General features: G+C 36.3%; 1 protein-coding gene across 1 annotated transcript; it reads right to left on the bottom strand.

Annotated features, from left to right (window-relative positions):
* Positions 1 to 13,414: 13,414 nt before the first annotated feature.
* On the bottom strand, positions 13,415 to 17,714 carry LOC133286903 (cytokinin riboside 5'-monophosphate phosphoribohydrolase LOG1-like). The gene is made up of 7 exons (XM_061484403.1): positions 17,413 to 17,714; positions 16,850 to 16,947; positions 16,738 to 16,768; positions 16,507 to 16,606; positions 14,824 to 14,894; positions 13,945 to 14,088; positions 13,415 to 13,725 (listed from the first exon to the last, which is right to left on the bottom strand). Exons 1-7 carry the CDS (start codon positions 17,530 to 17,532, stop codon positions 13,651 to 13,653), a joined length of 639 nt encoding a protein of 212 aa, XP_061340387.1. The 5' UTR covers positions 17,533 to 17,714; the 3' UTR covers positions 13,415 to 13,650.
* Between the last annotated feature and the right edge of the window lie 5,997 nt (positions 17,715 to 23,711).

Raw genomic sequence — 23,711 nt, forward strand, 5'->3', positions numbered from 1 at the left:
ACTTAGCCATTGTTAAACACCTCCATTTGACTTCGTGAATAGTTAGGGGAGTGAACCCTTTACACTTGAGAGGTCACCAAATTTATAAGAAAATTTGGAGTGAAAAATTGTAAGGCATCAAGAACCCGAAGTCTTGAAAGGTTGTAGTTGTTTGTCAAGCACCCTCTTGATAGTTAGTGAAATAGTTTGATCGAGCGGCTTCAGTCTGGACGTAGGTCACGGTGGTGGTGACCGAACCAGGATACATCTAGTTTGCAATTTCTCTAACCTTAAACTCCTTACTTTAGTATTGGAATTACATTTTTAGATTGTGTCTTCTATTTACTTACTTGCTTTATTGATCTCACACTTTCTCACACACTTAGATTTTTCCTTGTTAAATCATTTTATTGAAGAAACACTCTTTAAAATATCTAAGAATGCACTTTGCGAAAATATTTTGTAAAACTCAATTCACCCCCTCTTGAGTATTGAAGCCACTTGTCTAACAAGTGGTATCAGAGCTTGAACTTTTGTGTAAAGAGCTTAACTGCTTCAAGAAAAGGGATAGCTTCTTTGAAGCATGATATGCCCCTTGAGGGATCTTCTAGTACTAAACTTTCATTTTTCAATGGCGTCGATTATTCTTATTGGAAGAGTCAAATGCAAATATTTCTTCAATCTAATGAATTAAGAGTATGGAACATAGTTGAAAAAGGGTATACACCACCTACTATAAAAAATGAGAAAAATGAAGATGTTCCTAAGGATATAGATGATTACACCGAAGATGAAGTTAAGAAAGAGAATTGAAATGCTAAAGCTCAAAACATGATTACAAATGCCTTAGGTCGTGATTAGTACTTTCATGTTTCAAATTGTAAGAATGATAAGGAAATGTGGGATATTCTTCAAATAACCCATGAAGGAACTAGTGATATTAAATTTACAAAATTAAATGCACTCACTAGAGAATTTTAAATGTTTGAGATCCATGAAAATGAAAGCATTCAAAGTATGTAAAAAATATTCACGCACCTTGTCACTCATTTAAATGCTCTAGATAAATCTTTTACTGACCTTGAGTTAATTGCTAAGTTGATGAGAAGTGTGCACAATAGGGAATGGCAACCCAAGTTGACGACTATAATGGAATCAAAAGATTTGAAGACTATGTATCTTGCAACCTTGTTTGGCAAACTCCAAGAGTATGAAATGGAGCTAAGTAGAATAACCTTGATGGAACAAGCCATCAAGAAAAGTAAGGGAATTGCCTTAAAAGCCTCAACACCAAGCAAAGAAAAGGATGAGGAAAAAGAAAATAGAGACTCCAAAAATGATCTTGATGAAGGTGAGATAAGTCTCTTTGTGAAGAAGTATGGAAATTTTTTTAAGAAGAATCTTTCAAGGAGACCCGCATTTCCTCCTAGAAGAAGATCTAAAGATGAAGGATCCTCCCAACTCACCATCACTTGCTACGAATGTGGAAAAACCGGTCACTACAAATCGGATTGTCCAAATATTCAAAAGAAAGACAAAGATGAAAAGAAGTAAGGCAAGGTTAGAAAGAATTTCTAGAAGGCTTATCTTGCTTGGGACGACGAATCTAGTTCTTCAGATGATGGCTCCAAGGAATAAGCAAACCTATGTTTTATGCAAGATGGGAGACCACCGGAGAAATCAAACAAAGGAACTCAACATATATGTCTAATGGAAAACAAGGATCAAAATGAATCCAAAACCGAGGTCAACTCATCTTGCTCTACTATTTCCTTTTCATATAATGAGTTGTCTGAAATGTTTGAAGAAATACATAGTGAATCATTAGAATATGTTAAATCTCTTAGAGCATCAAGAAAAACTATTACTTATTTAGAAAAACAAATTGCATCTTTAGAAAAGGAAGTGAAAGAATTAAAATATGAAAATGAAACTCTCAAATTACTTGATGCTAGTACAAGTTGTATCAGATGCATATGCTCAAATGATCATGCATCTTCATTGTCATGCACATCATGCAAAGATCTAAGCAATGAAATTGATGACTTGAATAAAATTTTGAGCAAAATCACATGTGGTAGAGATAACTTAAATGTGTTGCATGGTAAACAAAGATGCATGTTCAACAAATTCGATTTAGGTTTTGAGATAAGCACACAAGTGATGGGACGTAAATTTGTTCTCATCAAAGCCCATTTTGATGGCAAAATACCATATGTTCCCTCATCTGATGAACAACTTCAGCATGAAAATCACGTGTTTTACACATTTGTGACAAAAACACAGTGGGGGAACGTATGATGACGTATTCCTTTGAAAATATATTAAAAGGGGAACAGATTGAGAGCATTTATTACACCTGCTGCACTCATTTAATGCTTCTGTCCATTTTTCAGGAAACGTGGAAACAACGTCTTCTAAAAGCAAAGGAGGTGCACCACTTAAGCACCAAGAAATGTGAAAAGCAGAGAATCAAGAGTTCTCATTGGCTAAGAAGAAAGCAAGGCATGGGGGACTGCAAGAAAACGGCTAATCATCAACAAAAACTGTCTCATCGAGCAATTTGCAAGCTTCTAAACACTGTTGCCACCGCCCCCTCCCTTCATTCAAGAAACCAACTCCAAAGGATTTACAAGACTGTCACCCACTCCTCTACCTATAAATAAGATGTCCCAAATACAAAAAATCATCGAATTCTGGAAGGATTGAAGTCCTAAAAGAAGAGATCACCTATTATTAGTTAGTAGTTTAATTTTGTATAGTTGTAACTATAGTTAAGTGACAACCCTTCTTCCTTGTTCTGACTTCAATGAAATTTCTAGGATGTATGAGAAGAAATGGGACAATCCACCTGATAGCAGTAAGTGTGCCTACTTTTGTTCTATTCTTGATGATTGTAATGTTGTTGATCTTGGTTGTAATGGTTCTCCTTTTACTTGGCAAGGACCTAAATGGGGTCATTTAGACAGAATTTTTAAAAGACTGGATAGGGTGGCCGATAATTTAACATGGAGGATGAAATTTGATGAGGCTAAAGTTACTAATCTTCCAAGATTACAGTCTGATCATAATCCAGTTTTACTTGATTTGTTTGATGTCAAAGCTGATCCGCCTGTTAGACCATTCCATTTCTTGGCTGGTTGGCAAGACCATCCAGATTTTAAACATCTTTTGGATTCAACTTGGTGCAATTATTTTGATATTCCTTACATGCTGCAAAGGTTTATACCGAATGTTAAAGAGTGGAATAGGACAGTTTTTGGTAATATCCAGAGAAGGAAAACGGGGCTGCTTAAAAGGCTTGAGAGTATCCAGATGCAAAGAACTCAGCTTGACTCAGATAGATTAGGGAGACTGGAGAATGATTGCCAAATGGAGATTACAAAAATTTTGAAAGAAGAGGAAGATTTATGGTTCCAAAAATCAAGACAGCAGTGGATTAAAAATGGGGATAGAAATACTAAGTTCTACCACCTTTGTACAATTGTGCGTAGAAGTATGAATAAGATTGTCAGGCTTAAAGATGATGGGAATAGATGGATTACTAACCAGGATGAGTTGAAGAAGATGGCATGTAATTATTATAAGAATCTTTTTACTGAGGAGATTAGTATAAGGAGATGATTGAATTTGGAAAATCTTTGGCCTCAATTGTCTCATGAGGATAGACTAAATCTGGAAAATTGGGCCTCATTGCAGGAAATTCATGGAGCTGTCTTTGGCATGGGTAGTTTGAAATCGCCTGGTATAGATGGGTTCCCTGCTTTCTTTTTTAAGAAAAATTAGGGAGTTGTGAAGGATCAAATTTGTAATCTTGTGAATTCTGTTTGGGAATATCCAGAGATAATTTCATCCATTAATTCGACTTTACTGGTTCTGATCCCTCAGAATCAGTCTCCTTCAAATATTGCTCAGTTCAGGCCTATTTCTCTTTGTCCAGTTATTTACAAGATAATTACAAAAATTCTGGTAATGAGATTGAAGCCAATTATGATGAAAATGATATCTTCGGTGCATGCCAGTTTTATTCCTCATAGACATATTCAAGATAACATAATAGTTGTCCAAGAAATTATTCACACTATGCATCGTATGAGGGGAAAGACAGCTTTCATGGCCATAAAGGTTGACCTTGAGAAGGCATATAATAGAATTAATTGGAGATTTTTGGGGAATGCAATACAGGAAATGAACTTGCCTCAGAAGTTGGTTGATATTATTATGCATGCTATCTCCTCTGCCAAATTGAATATCTTGTGCAATGGTAACTTGACTGAAGAATTTCAACCTTCGCGTGGCATAAGGCAAGGTGACCCATTATCACCTTACCTTTTTGTCATGGGAATGGAAAAATTCTCCCATATAGTTCAAACAGCAGTCAATGGTGATCTTTGGAAACCATTTCAAATAGGAAAGGAGGGTCCAAAATTGTCTCATCTAATGTTTGCAGATGATTTGATGCTTTTTGCTGAGGCTAGTGTGGATCAGATAAAGGTTATTCTAAAGTGTCTAGATTTATTTGGTGAAATCTCAGGGCAAAAGATCAGCAACCAGAAGACAAGTATTTTTTTCTCTAAGAATACCGCGGAGGATATGGCCAGAAACATCTCAAATATTTGTAACTTCAAGAGAGCTAGAAATGTGGGTCGTTATTTGGGGGCTTGGATGCAGCATGGCCGAGTCACAAAAGAGTCATACAAGGCAACGATTGATAGAATTAATGATAAGCTCTCGGGGAGGAAATCTAATTGTTTATCTCAAGCAGGTAGAGTTACTCTTGCTCAATCTACTCTGGCAACCATTCCTTATTTCCAAATGCAAGCTGGTGGTTTTCCTAATGCAGTTTGTATGGAGATAGAGAAAATTATTAGAAGATTTATTTGGGGTGATAGAGATGGTAGAAGACACATTCATCAGATAGATTGGGAAACGATTACAAAGCCAAAGGTGAAAGGAGGACTTGGTCTAAAAAAGCTTAAATTCATGAATGAAGCTTTCATAGCTAAATTAGCTTGGGCTGTTTTTTCCCAGCCCAATGCTCTTTGGGTTCAGGTTCTTAGCATCTTTAAATCAAAGGCGGGGGATTCCAAAACTTGGAAGCAAATGTGTAATGTCTGGAAAAAGCTTGAGGATCTTTTAGTGTGGGAAATTGGTGATGGTAGTTCAATCAATTTCTGGAAAGATAAATGGGTTAATAATTTTGGGAGATTGTTGGATCAGGTTGCTCATCCAATTGGGTGGGATAATATGAATAAAAAGGTAAGCCAGTTTGTTGATATGAATGGTAATTGGAAATTGGAAGATCTAAGGAATTGGTTGCCTTCTGATGTTATAATCAAAATTAGGAGTATCCTGCCTCCTAATTGCAATGATGGAGCTGATAAAGTTCATTGATATCTTCCTAATTCTCCAAAATTATATGTGAAAGGGTTATATTCTGCCCTTGCTGATCCTTATCTTACTCAAAGTGGCAGACCTGATTTGTGGAAGCTAATCTGGAAGTGGTTTGGACCTCAGAGAATAAAGTTTTTTCTCTGAAAAGTGGGTCATGATAAGTTATTAACAAAGAGTAGACTGAACAAATTTAATTTGGGAAGTTCAACTTGTTTGGTTTGTAACCAAAATATTAAAATACCTTGCATTTATTGTGGGATTGTCCTAGTATTGGTAATATTTGGAATCAGCTTTCACCCCATTTGATGGTTCCCGATTTTTATGTTTTGAATTTGCAGGATTGGCTAATGGCAAACTTGAAGCAACTGTCTTCTACTTGCTTTAATATTCCTTGGGCGCTGTTATTTGGTATAACCATTTGGAAGGCTAGGACTTGGAGGAATGACATGATGCATGGATCGGGCAGTATGGTTAACAGGTACAATCTGGATGGTATTTTGTTGTTTGCTAGGGAGATTATGATATCAGTGGAATCAGATAGTCATATTTTGAATAGGAGTGTTTTGTCTGAGAAGTATATTAGATGGATATCTCCTGAAGATGATTGGATAAATATTAATACAGATAGGGCCTCTAAAGGAAATCCAGGTATGTCTGCTTGTGGAGGTCTGATTAGAGGATCGAATGGAAAATGGTTGTAAGCTTATTCTTATAGAATAGGCCATTGCACAACAATTATAGTTGAGTTACGGGGTATTCTTAAAGGACTGGAAAGAGCTTGGGAAGGAGATTGGAGGAAAATTATTTTAGAGAGTGATTCAACATATGCTATCACTTTGCTCACCAAACTTGGTGATAAATCCCGTGAGTCTCATTTGGTGACTCGCATACCGGAATGGCTCTCAAAGGACTGGACTGTTAGGCTGCTTTACACTTACAGAGAAGGAAATATTTGCGCAGATTGGCTAGCTAATCTTCCTCTGATAAAGCTAGACCAAGAAGATTTTATGATTTTTCATGTTCCCCCCAGATATTAGGTGGTTGTACCTTTCTGATTTTAGCTCTGTTCACAGAGCTAGGCACTCTTTGATGTAATTTCTTTTGTTTTTTGTTGGGGCTGTGCCCTTCACAAAAAAAAAAGAACTTCGTAAAAGTATAATTGACATGAATGTTTTAGGGTGGTTGTCCAAGATACCAAAATGAAGAATTCATGTGACTGGGCTGGAGAAATAGCGAGTCTATGAGCCAAATCCAAAACAGCCCACCCACCAAACGGACATCAGTCACCTATTGAACTTGATATATATTTTTTTTTTGGTAATCTAAGGGGGTTAACAACAACACCCCAAAGAGATCAATTCAATAAAATTGTTCTGAAATTACAAGACAAAGATAAATCAGCACAATACAAAGGCCAAATACCAGGGGGAGGGTTGGAAAAAACACAAAAATTATTCTCAACAGTATAGTCTAAAGGATATTTAGAAAGTCAATCTGCACAACTATTTTCTTCTCTAAAAACATGAACCAGGTGAACTTCCCAATTCTTTTGTAACCATGCTCTAATCTGAGTCACTAAGCGAGACTCTCGAGCTGCTCTTCCACTGCTGGAGAGCAAAGTGATAACTGAGCTTGAATCACTTTCTAGGATGCAGTGTCTCCAACCTCTAGTCCAAGCAAATTCGAGACCCTTGAGGACGCCTCATAATTCTGCAATAAAAGCTGAACAATGGCCAATATAGTAAGCAAATCCTTCTTTCCAATAACCATTTTCATCTCTTATAATTCCTCCACAAGCACCCCTACCATCACTCCTGGCTGCACCATCCGTGTTTAATTTCATCCAACCTGTGTCCGAAGGTAACTATCTAATAGGAAAAAAAATGTAATTCTTGGTCAGCTTTGTCCCCTTAGAAGTTATCCAGGCTTGAGTATACTCACGGATCAGACTCTCAATGGACTGCACCTTGTATGCTTTCCCGTTATTTTCCTTACCATGCACTTGATTGTTTCTCCACTACCAAGTTAACCAAACAGCAAAAACCAACGACCAGGGGGCATCAAAGCACAAAATAGATACATTTTGAATATTTAAGGAAAGCCAAGAATCTATATCAGTATTAAAGAAATCATTTATCAAATTTGGCCTCAAAAGATCAGACCTAACTTTTTTAATTTTAGGATAGTCACGTGCCATATGAATAATGGATTCTTCATGCAAATTACAAATAGGATAGCTAGGAGGACACAATCTAAAGTTAGCTAGGAAGCTCCTAGTTGATAGACGATGATGAGCAGTCTTCCAAAGGAACTTGATATATTTTAATTTTTAGAGAAAAGTCCATTTTGGTCCCTAACAAAAAATATGAGTTCCACTTTCGTCCCTTATAAAAAAATCCATATTAATTCTTTTTAAAGACTTATTTGGATCTTCATTAAATTTCTGAAGGACCACATTTTTAAAGAATTAGAATTATAAAGGGACCAAGAGTTGACTTTTTTTTATAAAAACGAAAGTGGAGACCGTATTATTTGTCAAGGGTCCAAAAAGGGACTTTACTCTAATTTTTATTAGAAAAGTACCTCTTGTATGGTTATGCACTCCAACTCCAAGTATTGTATTTTATTAGACTTAGTTCACTGTTGTACTATATATTATTCTAAATGATCTTGTTTATAGAATAAGTTAATAAAGTCTTAATTTAAAATTGTAAACTTAATCTATGAAATAAGATGAGATAAATATTTTCTTACTTATTTACTTTAAAGATAAATTAATTTGTTAAAGAAATATTTTCAATTCCCGGAACTATTCTTTGCTAGTTGACCCAAACACATATATCAATGATGTTGTCATTGTGGACATCTAATCAAGTTTCGTGATCATTTTTTTAGCAGTTTAATCATTTACCCAACATGTACTTTGGCTTCTTCCCTCTTCTCAATTCCACCCAAAAAAGGATGAAAGAGAAGCTTGCACATATTGTTAAATGTAAACCGTGACGTCTGAATATATCTAATTATTTGAGGTGAAGTTTGATTTGGTATAATTAACTCATCAGTTTAAAGCTATTTTGTATTCTTGAGGAATCCAATATCATTGTACATTTCTTTTGCATCTACAACTATGTATCTGCAGCTACTACCATCCGCAATGTGATCTTTGGTTCTATAGAGTAGTGTATTATTTTTCAGGAGGGAAAATAATTTTATTGTTTCATCAAATCTCAAGTCAATGGGGCGGGTTTTGGAGAAACAATAAAGTTACTTGTGATTAAAAGGTCAAATGTTCGAGGTTGGGAAACATCCTCTTTGAGAAGATACAAGAGTAAGACTGTGTACAGGGGAGCCTTGTGGACTTAGTTTGCATTTTACCCAAATCAAATCTCAAGTCACAGCCTAAAAATTAGAGTTACGAATTGAACAATAGTTACGTTTGTTGTATTGCGGAGCTCAACCTCTCAGTATCGAATAGCTCAGCTTCACCAACCTGGCATGCGAAAGCATTAGTCAACAGTAACAGTAAACGACAAAGCAAATAGAGATAGGTGAAGCAGGGAACACTAAACTTTTAATGTGAAAAACCTCTTCAATGTGAAGAGTAAAAACCACAGGACCAAGTCCATAAAACTTCCACTATGAATAATGCGATTACATAAAATTCACTCTGACTCAATAATTAGAGGACTTCACCCTTTAAAAGGATGGATCTACTCACAATATTTCTCACACAAGTGTTTCTCTCAGTAAAGGGATAAAGATTATACTCTTCAGGCTTTTCCTCTTTCTTCAACAATGGTGTTGGGTTTTTTCCTCAGAGAATCTTCGTCTCTTTCTCAAAGGATCTTTCTTCAATGATGTTAAGTGGGTTTAGATACCACAACTCAACCCAAAACTTTAAGACATTAGATGCATAAGTCTTTCCACTATATGATGCTCACTTAGTTTGTTCTTAACTAATGTGATATTTCACTTACTCACACTTGGATTCCTCAATATCTCCCCCTCAAGTGTAAGTCCTAAGCCTACATTATTTCCCCCTCGAGAAGAAGCTTTTTCGAGTATTCATGGGGTTCATCAATGTTTGGCTTTTCATCAAGACATTGGCTCTTCCATCAAGGCTTGCCTACATTCATCAAGATTTTGTCTTCCCATATTTTCAAATACTCGGATCACCAGAAGTCAATCTACCATTGGCACTGATACCATTGTTATGTCGTGGAGCCCAACCTCTCGTTATTAAATAGCTGGACCCTTACTAGACTGGCCTGCGGAAACATTAGTGAACATAAACAATAAACAACAAAGCAAACAGAGATAGGGGAAGCAGAGAATATCAAACTCTTAACGTGGAAAACCTTTTCTATGTGAAGTGTAAAAATCATGGGATCAAGTCCAGAAAACGTCCATTATGAATAATGGGATTACACAAAATTCACTATGGCTCAATAACCAGAGGCACCTTACCCTCTAAAAGGATAGATCTATTCATAAGGTTTCTCAGACAAGTGTTTATCTCTGTAAGAGATAAAATCCTACTCTATATGCTTTTCTTCTTCCTTCAGTAATGGTGTTGGATTTTTTCCTTAAGGGGGTGTTTGTTTCAAGTTTTTTAAGAGGATTACCAGTAATCCTTTTTTGGTAAATGTAATTACCATGTTTGGTAGAAGAATAAATTACGATTCCCGGATATCCAAGGATTACCGGTAATTTGATTTATAAAGAAAAGTCACTATTCAGATTACCAAAAATAATATGGTAATTCGGAATACCAATCAGAATACCAAGTAAAGGGAAAACACAACAATAAATTTTGAGACAAAAATACCCCAATACACATAAAAATCTAGACTCAATCTATCAATTACAAAAGTAAAAATAGTTTGGGGTTATTTTTGTAAAATAACCTCATATTCCAAGTCATATTTCGTTCTAAACCAAATATGGAATCAGTAATTTTTACCCAATATTCCCGGTAATATTTTGGCGAACCAAACACCTCTTTCGTAAGATTCCAAGTAAACTCAATTTCTACTGTATTCCCATTAATCATGATTCCCGGTCACCAAAAAATTTCTCTTGTACCAAACACACCCTAAGTGTTGTTTGGTTCAGGTTTTTTTAAAAGTTGCCTATGCAAATCAAATTGGCAAAGTAAGAAAGCAATGTTTCGTAGACAGTTTTGAAATTTTTTCCCAGGTGTTGTATTTGCATAGCATTTGATATTTGGTCGTAGAAAGCAAGAAAAGTTACTGTTTGTAATGACAACTTGCGGGTGGTGTTTTGTGGTTAGTCGGCTAAATGGCAAATGGGCAACCCACTAGTAGATCTAAATACCTTCATCTAAAGCGCGAAGGTTTCACTTTCTTTATGGGGTTATATTTGTAATTTTATACCATTTACACATCAATATTTTATTCTCAACCAAACATAAGTTTCAAAAACTTTAATCAATTTGCTTGATAATATTTGGCCTAACCAAACAATTTTTTTTTAACTTTCTTATCTAATTCACTTTTCCTGTATATCTCTGATAATTATATTTCTCCGGTGAACTAAAATTTTCAATTGAAACAAACAGCACCTTAGAGAATTTTTGTCTTTGGTTTGCGATTTTTTGCATTTCTCTTTGGCCTTTGTGTCTCTCACTTTCTGTAACGGCTGCTAAACATCTCTTATAACAAGAGATTAGGGCGCCCAAACAATTGGGCCAGGTTCATCATAAGCATGGACCCAACAAGTTTAAGTAGAAAAAAACTATGAATATTAGCTTTGGAACATTGGGAAGCCGACGATATCAGGAAGAAAAGATCAACGGGACTTAAAAGTTGAGGGTAAGAAAAAGCCAACCGAGTCACCCAAAAGCATAAACGGAGATTCAGACGGGAATGTTTACTTTCAAGTTAACATTCAGCAAGAATTGTTCGTCAAAGTTGCATAAATTAAAGTTTTGTTTGGAGACCCCATCTTGTTGAATTTCAATGCATTCATGAAATTGCCTAACGATAATCGGTTTAGTCTCATTTCTCACAACTCGCAGTGCACACATACTTTCTATGCCCGATGGCCATACATATTCGAAGGTCGACCAATCTTTTTGACTATAAATTGATGTGAAATTAAGAGGAGCATATATATGGAATCAAAGTTCATTAACAAATGTGAACAAAAGGAAAAAGCTACACAATGATTCACTTGCAAACAAACTTTTGGTGGGACATCAATCAATTCTATATTGCATCATTAAAGTGGCTATTATCAAAGCTTAAACTATACTTAATATTATTTTTATTTTTATTTCTTTTGGCTTCTCTTTTTATCTTTTGACCAGGCTAAAAAGAAAAGACTGAAGGTTGATTCACACAAAAAAAGGAGAAAATTTTCGGTGCTATAATTGAAGGTACATCTATGTTAAAAGGAAAAAAAATTAGACTTAAAACAAATTATAAAAAAAATTTCCCTTTTTAATAAAAAAGAATATAGAATTCTGTACCCCCTAGCATTAAAAAATTCCAAAAAAGACTAGTGAATTCCCATCTCCACATAACAGTTTATCAAGCATGATGATGCTTATCCAAAACAAAAAAGGAAGGGAGGGAAAAAAAGAAAAACACTTGGACGACAATGAATCAAAGCTCAAAAGTCACAGGAAAAGTATTTTTTTTAATGATTTTTATCTGCTTTCTACATTTGACCCTTTGTTCCAAGTTCCAATCGATTAGTGCCACCAATTATAGAATAGAGAAAAATTTATATTAGTGCATCCAAGTCTAGTTCTATAGCCAAACGCCATCCCCACGTGAGCACTCACCGGGTCACTGTCCCTATGCCTTCATCTGTCACCATAACTAGCTCATCATGATTAAGAAATTCTTTAAGTGTTGAGCAAGTAAGAAAAATATATTATTTTATATAATTTGAATTAGAATTTTGTTTCTCGGGCAAATTCATTTTTATGGGGCCACTCCCTCTCCCTCGTTACTTACTTACTCTGCCCTGCCCTTTTGTCTCATACACGTGGCACCTTGTCTATTGCCCACTGGGTACTGTCATAATCAGATGTTTTGCTCAATTATTCCTATAAAAATGATTTATAAAAAAATACCAACAACTGTGAGTATAAATAAGTGAAAAGGAATTTTTTTAGTTGATTAGAATAAAACCTACGAAATGTATATTTTGTTCTGACTAGCAATAACGAGAAAAAAAAATGAAAACTAACAAGGAAGATAGTGGCGGTAGCTTAAAATGATAAGGATAATTTATTTAATTATTATAAAATTTAATAAAATCAAGTCATTTTATTGAAAGTTCTGATAAAAATTCTCGACTCATAAATGCCGACGGGAATTCATCATGTCAACAATGCGTCTCTAGCAGATTTGAATGTGTCACCGTCGTTGCCTATCCAGATCAATCTCTTTTAATTGAAAGCTGTTTCAATAACCCACCTATTTATTATTGCAACTGATAAAATAATTAATGATCACGATAAATAGTTGTAGCATTGCTCCAATATTTCTCCCCTTTTTAATGAATTTTGTTAACATTTTATAAATTTATAATTTTAATGTAATAGGCTTAAGTAACTAAGTAAAATAGTATGACAATGTATGAGAGCATTTAATTATTGAAATGTTTTTTTTTTTTTAAATGATATATTATTTTTATTATGATTGTATATTAATTCTGTCGGATTCATTTAGGAGACAATTTTTCTAAGATTCTTTTTTCCATTTTCAAGATTGGACTTCCATAAACTCTTAATCACTTAAATTAATGATGTTGGGTTTATTTTATTTTATTTATTCATTGTGAATTTGTGATTGTGTAACATGAAAGATAACATTCAACTTTCTGCAAAAATGAATATAAATGCATGTACTTATTTATGAACAAAAAATTAAAAAATATTATATCTAAGTTCTTGGACCCAAGATTTTTGTGTGTCAAGTTATGTATTTAATAATAGGCAGAAATTTAAAGAGCTAATCGATCTATAAACTCAATAATTGTTTAAAATAACTATTTAGAAGGTACTCATCATCGATCGCACTTCGGCCAACTTATAGTTATATAGCATAGATACTATTACACCGATGAGTATAGAAATTTTCTGGTGTAATCCCACATCTTCGATCAAACATGTCAGAATCTAAAGCACATTTAGTTTGTACTTTAGAAAATACATAATGTCAGCTAAAAGGCTTGAGTTGTATTAATTGAGCAAGCTATTTTCTGGCAAGAGAAAATAATTAATATATAGATTCGACTTGGTCAACGAGAAATGTCTGATTGGTCCATCTCCCAACTTTGCTTCGGGGCCACGCCACAGTGTTTGGGGACATATTCCTGATAAAATTAGCAAGGAGATAATAAAAGAACAACTAATTAGTAGATCATTTTGCTCCAATTGGGCACGTTATCATACATATTCTAAACACCATATGTGTGTTATTAACTATTTGAATGAAATGGAAATTAAGAACCCATGATTTACAAATAAAGTAATATATAGTTTAAGCTAGAGCATGTGGAATGGAAAATTGGAAATTGGGTTGCATTATGTACCTCAAGCTTGCACATGAGGTCTTGGGCAGTTTGGGCAGACACAATAATGTGACGGGCAGCTGGTGTTATGAAACCTTCGTCTACAGCATTGTCCATGAATGATAGCAACGAGTTATAGTAGCCATCCACGTTCAACAATCCCACCTGCAACCAACCCATTTTCTCATTTCCCCATTTTTCTCGTTAATCATTCATTTTTACTGTTATAGCTTTTCAATGATTAAGACCTTCATTGTGTCTTTTCTTTATCCTCATGAACGAATTGGAACTTTTCTTAATAATATATATGCCTTTATTTATTAATAGTTGATTTAAAATACTTTTTTTTCACAAGACTAATTGATAGTATCTTTCACGTGATGTAAATGATAGAACACTTTTCCATCACAAGGAGAGAAAAAGGGTTTATTGATTTATATGATTTAAAAAATAAGAGGTACATTAATGCGTGTCACATTACTATAGTAGGTCTCATATGTGTGCCTACGTTATAAGTCTCATATTGGTTGTCTATACAACTAATGTGCGATTTATAAGGTCTTGGACACTCTCATTCATTGAGTTAGCTTTTGGTGTGGTGATCTCAAGGTTCATAACAATTAGTGTTTTCATTGAAAGTTGTTCCCACAAAAACGACTACTTATAAGCTAGATTTGTATTAGTGTCGATAAAGTGAAAGCCGCTATCATTAGCTCAAGGTTCATGACAGGCTAACAGTAACGTTTCTTTGATACAAACTAACAGTAACGTAAGTATTTTTACTATTCAAGAGTCAGTTTTGGTACACTTCCGTTTTGGACTTTAAAGCACTTTATTAAAAACCAATGTCTAATGAATAAAAAAGAGACTGCAAAGGAGTTTTTATCTTCGATATCTTACGGGTTTATCATGGATTCCAAGTTGAGCCCAGGTGATCACTTCCAATAGTTCTTCCAGGGTGCCATATCCACCTATAGGAATATAGATTTCCAATAAATTAGTACATTAATAGAATTTTCATAAGATTTTCAACCACTACGTACAATCTTATTACTTGGAACAAACAGCTGAGAGTTACCGATGAAGTTATCTTGGGAAGCTGTTTGCTCTTACTCAAGCACAAGAAGAAAAAATGAAAGTTAAAGCTGAATATGTGTGTTCCGAGATATTGTCATAGTTGTTTTATTTCTTGGGTTACAATCAATGGGGAAGCTTCGAGTAAATTTTTGGGAGCTAAAATAAATGTTGAATATATAAATTAAGAGAAAAATATTTCTGCAGTTACTGCAGATAAGTTATCTGCATTTACTTTCAAAACGACGTCGTTTTGAGATTGAAATATTAAAATATTATAACTATAAAGACTATAATAACCCTGAAATAAATTAAAATTACAAATACACCATAGTTTTCGCTCCAAAATGACGTCGTATTAGTCTTACTGTAGATAACTTATCTGCAGTAACTGTAGAAAAAGCGAACCCATAAATTAAATTTATAACACATATTTTTTTTTTGAGTTACCCAACCCTAATTATCTCTTTGAGACGAGTTGGCTCCCTCCGGTATCCCCACGAGCTTCGACTCTTTGAGCCGACTATGAGGCTAATCCGGAGTGCGGGGGAACAATGATGGCTAAAGGTTCAGCCCCCTCCCCAAGAATGCATTCAGCGGGAATCGAACACATATCCAACCCCACTAACTCAGCGCCAAGTTACCACATATTTTTTAGCATATATATTTATGTTTAAAGAAAAATAATAAAGAATATAAAATTTAAGTGAAAATCGTCAACATGAATTTCATTAAGAAAATAATATAAAAGAAAGGATTACAAATTACCATAAAATATTCAGAGTAATATGAAAAAAGAACTACAAAAATTGACTACTATAATAAATATATTTAAGTTTTAAAGTGTTTAAAAAAATAAAAGATGACAAGGAGAGGAGACGTTTGAAGTTTAAATAAAGACAAGGCCAAACCAATTTATTTATTATATATTAGTTAAAAGTCAGCATTTGTGACCAACCTTCAACTTTCTCTATTTAACTCTTTCAATCATATTGATTTTCTTTTCTTTAGTACAATGTATGCTTGCATATGCTTTTTCCAATCATTCAATTAATTTAGCCTTTCACTTTTCGAATTTTCGAGATTTTATTCCCTTTATAAAAAATATTTAATTTTTTTTCCCAAACTTATGAGAGAGCCAAGCTCCTCTATGATTGAGAAGCTGGGCCACTTGTTTCAGTCTTCATGAAATATGAAAGAAAAAGAACTTTTAGTTAAAAGATAGCACGTGATTTAGATTTGTGATTCAAAACAAAAATAGGTGGTATCATTTGGGATTTATTGGTTGTACGTGAAAATTCTTAGCGCATAAAAGGTCAGAATCTTTGCCATCCCATCATACATACGTGTGTTCATAATTCATCTAACAAGTGTATCCAAAAAAAATAATTCATCTAACAAGTGGGAAAAGAAAGAACTATCAGATGAAAGATCATAGTTATCCAAAAATAAAAAAAAATAAAAAAATGAAAGATCACAAATTTAAAAGAATAATAATAAAAAAAAAACCTGGCAACGCAATAAATGCATCAGCTTGTCGAGCCATTTCGGCTTTGCGTTGGTGCATGTCCGATACAGCTTTGACTTCTCCGACAGTCTCTCCCGTGATCTGAATCCATTCAATTAACATTTCCACCACTTTATTTTTTTTTTCTTTTCATTGAACATATAATTAATTAAACATATATGACTGCAATATATAGCATAATAATTTTTTTATTATTAAATAACACTAAAAACCTCTATTGGCATAAGAGTCTTGGGAATGACCCTGCAACAATAGGAAGCTTCATCAACATCACGAGTACAGAAAGAGACAGATATAGAGGGGTGGAACAGAGTGGTGAGTTACCCTAACACGTGGCGTCCACCATCAAAGACAACTTGTGAGATTAAACCCATCAACCCAATGCTTCCTCCCCCATAAACCAAATCGATGTTCCTCTCTACCTGCATTCAGTTTTCATTTTTTAGGACGTTAATCTAATTAATTAAACTGATATAGCACTTCAATTAATTAGCTATTCGTATTTGGTTAATTAAAATGTTTGATGAAGAAACATGAATAAATTGAATTATAAAAAACTATGTCATAAAACTGTGATATTATGTCACGAATCAACTCTCCTAAGTTATTAGGAGAAAGCACATGAATTAGTTTAATTCTCTCATCTATTCTTCCAGCCCCAAATCCAACTCATGGAAATTTTAGTGAGAAGAAGAGGGCACTCTGATTTGGTACATAGTTAAAAAAAAGCACTGGATTGAAAGAGAAAATCAAGTGACAAGATAAGTTGTATTATGGTTTGTAAGTATTCTAATAATAACCTTAAAAAAATAAAAATAAAATTATTGGAGACAGAAAAACCTGGTTTTATCCGAAAAAGAATTGAGAATAAGAAGTGTTGACATTACCAATTGTTTGCCGAGTTGGATAGCAGCGAGTTGGTAGCTGGGGTTCTTTCCTGGGCTGGTGCCACAGAAGACACAGATACGACTGAACCTAGATTTGATGGGTTGGTGATGAATTTCCATTATAGGAAAGTGAAATGTTTTGGTCTGAATTGGTTATGAGTGAGTTAGTATGATGAAGGGTGAGAGAGAGAGACAAAGAGAATATAATAGAACACGCAGACGTGTCTATTGTGTTAAAACAAGGCAAAAGGGAAAGGAAAAGAAGCAGGGAGTAATCTTTTTGAAAGCAAATGTCCAAAAGGGAGTACTGAGGGGAATGAGAATTGGTATCTGAAGTTCTCTAAATAACATGAGAAATCAGATCCATCTTCTATGCCCCACACGCTATAATATCGTATATCAATGTCTGCAATGCATCACGTCTGACATCATATCTCAATTTATCGTCTCCCCTCGTGACATATTCTTCCTTTAAGAATATGATTCGCACTCCCATTAATATGTTTTTCTTTTCATTTTAAACAATTTTGCCTCATTCTTAGCAGCAAGCAAAAATGTTGCTTCATTAGTAGCAAGCAATTTCTCTTGCATATATTTAAGAGTTGTGTGTGTTTTGTTTTTTTCCTAAAGCACAAGCACATCAAGCTTAAAGTATCCTTAACTAGTAAGATATGTGTTTTGTCTTACAGACAGAGATGTCCAACTCAATGGAATGGTATGTTGATCTTGGATCTAGTGTGTGTGCACAAGTGATAGCATAACAGTAAGAGAGAGTGTAACGTACATTTAAGGTTTACCTTTTATTTATAGAGATTACATGTGGGTAGTATGATATGGGCATTTAGTACCTCTGATAAAGGTCCAGGCCTGTCTGCTACGCTGTCATATTAAGATTAGTATCCTTGATGGATACTATCTGTAATTATACTTGATTTGAATCTTGGATTTCCTTTGATTGGGCTTGTCATTCTATGGGCCCTTTATACGGGTTCATAACAGTTTCCCCTCGGTCAGGCTACCTGGGCGTCCGGGTTGCCGGGATGAATTTCCTTGCATTTGCTTTAGGTTTTCTGTTGAGCTGAGAGCGTTTGAGTTGTATAAACTCTTTGCATACGTGTTCCTTATATCTCTGGATTTTCCACCGTGGTCCTCATTGCCCCTTATCTCGGCGGGTTGAACATAAACCAGGGAAAACATTTCTTGTATACCTATACCGAGTTAGGGATGATCTTGAGTAGTTGGGATCCAACTGGCGAGTTGCCCTCAAGTATCATTCCTTACGCACACGTCTTGAGTTTGTAGCTTTCTTCTGGAACCGAAAATGATTTTCCCTAGTCACCTACGGGGACGGGTTATGCATGAACCCGGAAAGATACTCTACATGTGTAACCGGGTAACGAATATGCTTGAGTAGTTGGGATCCAACTGGCGAGTTGTCCCCCAGCATCAGTCGTATAACCCGGCTAAAAGTTGTTGTATACACGTGTCTTCAGTCTCACGTGCCGACTTATCATTAGCATTCATTTCATTCTGGCATGTGCTGCTAGCCGCATGTGTTAGCGTGCTGCAGCCGTTTTATGCCATTTTTGCGTTTCGTGCGCATTTATTAGGAGCGTCGTTTCAGGCGTCTAATCATTGCTTTTTAAGTGCAATGACGCTGGTGCCCCTGACCCTTGCCATCCACGACTGCTGCAGTTACCACTTACGAGCGAAGTGACATTGGTGCCCCTGACCTTTGCCATTCGTAACCGCAACAGTTACGCTTATGGCTATATAAGTACGTACCTTTTCCCCTTTTTGTTTTTTACTTTGCTTACTTTGGAGAATTTTTGCCCTAAATCCTTTGAGCTCTAGCATCTGCAAGTGTTTTTCTGCATTTTCTGGGAGTTCATCTTCTTTGTCTTCTTCACTCAGGTATTTTCCACTTCACTTCACACTTGCCTTATCTTCTTCCTGAATAGTTTGCATTTGGTTGTCTGCATTTTAGACATTGGCCATTTCTATTTTGAGTTTGTTGTTTGTTTTTCTTCTTTTTGCATCAACTTTCTGCATTTCTAAAGTACTGCACATTGTTTCACTCGTGCATTACCCTCTCCTTGTCATTCTTCCTTTGTTGTTTTAAAACTTGGTGTCGTTTGGAACTTAACAAAATGAGGGGTAAAAAATCTCCCTCTTCAGCTCTGCATTGTGGGGAGAAGAAGGAGGAAGATTCTGAATTTTTGAAAAAGATTCCCCCTGGTGCTCGTTTTTTGTTGTGGGGGATTCCTAGAACCGAAGAAGAGGAACAAGAAGCCATGCTTCGTGGTAACCGCGGTAGCAGGTCAAAGAGAAAGTCCGGGTTATCTGGTTGGGAATTAGGTCAGAGCCGGGGTAGTGGTTCCTCCAGCCGGGGTGGTAGCCGTATTTCCATGAAAGAACGCATCCCCTAATATTTTCCACAAACTAGTCCAAAAATTCCCCATCGCCCGTCCATAACAAAACCTGTACCTCCTTCAACCCGCTGGGTTATTCAACGATCTTTTCCAGGCCGATCCTTGCAACTCTTGCATTTTTCTGAGTTCCAAACTTATTGAACAACGGTGTGACTCTTTAACTGAGTCTACTTTGGCTAGTTACCGACATAAGGATGTTCCAGATTTTACCCTTGCATCTGGTGAGGCAGATGATCCAATCGCTATCTCGGACAACCCTTCCTCTTCATCTTCTAATGACTCTCCATCTAGTATCTTTTTTGATTCAGGTATGCCTATTATGTTCTTCTGATTAAACTCTTTTATTGTTTTAGGTATTTATGGCATCTCCCGCCTGAAGTCGTAGAGGAGTCAGGTTTTGTCGAGTCATGTTCTGAGTCTCCTCCTGCCTCTTTAGTATCCCAGTTTCCCTGGGTAACTTACGAGGTCTTAAATATCACCTCCGAGATGAGTACTGATGATGTGGTCGGGTTTCCCGTTGGGAAGTTAGAGAATTTTGAGATAATCCCCCCTCGAGAAGACGAACTGGTCTGCTCTGGGGGACATCAGAAGATGGAGCTCTGCTGCGTAAAGATGGATGGAATGGCAAGACCTTTGCTTTCTCTTAAGCATAAATATCTTCGCACCCTTAATGAGGCTGCTGCATCTCGCGAAAAGAAGGCGAAGACGGTTGCCGAGCTGCTAAAGGTGAAGGAGGATTTCTCCTCTCTCAAAAAGGAGCATGACCAGACTATTGCTGATATGGCCAAAGTGAAGGAGGACTTCACTAATCTTCAGCGAGACAACACTCAGCTTCGAAGCCTGCATACTGGCGATTCCCTGAGGATGAAGGACTTCCGGATAATGTATGAGAAGTTGGAAAACAAGTTGAAAGACGCTGAAGATAATGCTCAGCTCTACCGGGGTGAACTCAAAAAATCCATCACCGGTTCCTTCAACAATGCCTTAAGCCAACTTCAAATCCTCAACCCTGGCGCGCAGTTGAATATGGCCAGCTTGAATTTTCGGGCATACGTCAGCAATGGCCAAATCATTCCTCCTCCGTCCGCATCTCTAGTGGGTGACTCTGTCACTCAAACTGAGGAGGAGGTGATTGTTGTTGAAGAGGGTGAAGAGGCAACCACTCAGCCCATTGAGGTTCCAGCGGCACCAGAGGAGACTCTTGCCATCCCTACTGCTTGAAGGACCGGGATGTCGGTTTTTACTTTTAATTTTTCATTTTTAATTGGGGTTCTTGAGCCCCTTTTTAATTTGCTCTGAATATTGCCGGTTATATCCCAATTTTAATTTTTTGACTTGTTTGAAGTATTTTACTTTGCTTCATAATCTGTCTTCGCATTTTATACTTTGCATTGCATATCCTTTTAACAACTTAGACGCGTCTGCCTACGTACTTAAGGTTTATCTTCTTTTCGGGTTGCCTGAAGTATTTATTAAATACTTCTCAGGTCTTAGCATTTCCTTTATTTGATAAATAGATTTGTATATCCATTATCTACGTTTATAACTTAGAAAATTTTCCAAGTCTTCTTAAACGTTAGTCGTGTTACTCCCCATCCGACATGGGTTATTCTTAACAACTTGAATATACTATCATTTTTGCAACTCATGCATTTTACGAGTGCCTGTATATTGACCTGGTCGAGGTCAAAAAAATATTACACGGATTCCGTTTTCTATCATTTTCTATGAGGCTTGTTTATTTTGACTTAACCATTTTAGCAAGCCTGCATTGATGATGGAAATTGTCTTTATTGACTTTAATCGTTTCATCATAACCCGAATTTTGTAATCCGGTTGTACCCAAGGTAAAGGCAGTATTATCACTTGTCCCTCTTAAGTCCTTTGACCACGGTAAGGAGCATTTCGACTTGATCAGAGTCAGTATGATAAATTGCACTTGTACCTCAGAATGTGTATTGATGCATCAAAACCGAATAAGAATAAGTCTTAAAGAAGAAAAATTCCTCATTTATTGATATCAAATTTGTCGATTACATGAATTTGTCGGCATATTCGGCTTTAGTCAAGTCCCTAAAGAGGGAAAATAATTCACCAAGAAAAAGTTCAAATAAATTGAAAAACTTCAAATCTTTAGAAGGTTGATCCCGAATTTAGCTGTAATATATTTTCAGCTTATCCGCATTCCAGGTTCTCTTGATTCCTTTGCCTTCTGTTGTCTCCAGGACATAGGCTCATCTTCCAAAATTTTCTTTAACTCGGTAAGGACCTTCCCAATTTGCAGCTAGCTTTCCATCTCTGGCATTTTTGTTGCCGATGTCTTCTTTTCTGAGTACCAAGTCATTTTTCTCAAACACTCTTGGTCTCACTTTTTTATTGTACCTGACTACTATTAGTTGTTTGACCATCATATCCCGGCAATGAGCTGTGACTCTGGCTTCATCAATGAGATCCAACTCAACAGTAAGCAGTTTACTATTTTCTTGTTCATTCTACTTAATAGCATTCATTCTCCTCCAAGAAGGTTCTCCAATCTCCACCGGGATCATGGCTTCACACCCATATGTCAATCTGAAAGGGGTTTCCCCCATTGCTGTCTGGGTACTTGTTCGGTATGCCCACAAGACAAAGTATAATTAATGAACCCATTTTTCTTTGGCATCCATCATTCGTTTCTTGAGCCCACACACAATTACCTTATTTGCAGCTTTAGCTTGCCCATTTGACTATGGGTGTTCCACAGATGCGAACCGGTGTTTGGCCTTTAAGTCTTTCATCAACTCCTTGAATCATTTATCAGAAAACTGTGTTCCATTATCAGTCACCATCTCGGTTGGTATTCCAAATCTGGAGACAATGTTCCTTTCAAAGAACCTCTGTACCCTGGCCGAGGTTATCGTGGTAACCGGTTCTGCTTCTATCCACTTAATGAAGTAGTCTACGACAACAATTAGCCACTTCAATTGTCCTTCTGCAGCTTTGAAGGGTCCCAGCAAATCCATCCCCCATTTGAAAAAGGGTCATGGAGCCGAGATGTATTTTAATTCTTCCGGTGGTGAAAGAATTAGCTTAGCATGCTTCTGACAACTGTCACATCTTTTGACATGCTCTTTGGAGTCTACTTCCATAGTTGGCCAGTAATAGCCAGCTCGGAGGGCTTTTCTGGCCAGAGCTCTGCCCCTATGTGATGGCTATTGCTTCCTTCATGTATCTCGGCCAACACATATTCTGCTTCTTCCAAATTTAAGCATTTTAGCATAGGGATGTGCAATCCTTTTCTATATAGCTGGTCTTTCATTATTGTGTATTGCATTGCATCTCGGACCAGCTTCCTGGATTCCAATGGGTTCTCAGGCAGTGTCCCTTTCTCGAGGTATGCCACTATGGGTTGCCTCCAGTCACTTGCCGAGGTGATTATCATCACGCAACTCGATTCTGTTGTTGTACCATGATTTTGTAGTTTTCTGTGTTTTTTGTACTTTCCAATTTAGACAATATGTCAGCTTGGCTGTTTTCCCCTCGAGGAATATGAGTGACTTTTACCTCATCACACTCATCCATCATCTCTCAAACCTTGTTTAAGTATTTCATCAGCAAGGGGCCTTTGGCCTGATACTTTCCTTCTATCTGAGAAGTCACTAATTGGGAGTCACTAAAGACTTTAACCTTTTTAGCCCCATGTTCCTTAGCCTGCATCAACCCGGCTATTAGGGCTTCATATTCTGCTTGGTTGTTGGAAGTTGAGAAACTCAGGTTCAAGGAGTGTTCTATTGCCACCCCTTCTGGACTTTCATGTATAATCTCAGCTCCACTTCCTTTGTCATTGGAGGATCCATCTACATACACCCTCCAAGTATCTTCAGCTTC

The sequence above is a fragment of the Gastrolobium bilobum genome, unplaced genomic scaffold (genome assembly GCF_033153095.1).
Source record: "Gastrolobium bilobum isolate Gb01-03AN ecotype WA unplaced genomic scaffold, APGP_CSIRO_Gbil_v1 utg36508, whole genome shotgun sequence".
NCBI classification, from domain to species: Eukaryota; Viridiplantae; Streptophyta; class Magnoliopsida; order Fabales; family Fabaceae; genus Gastrolobium; species Gastrolobium bilobum.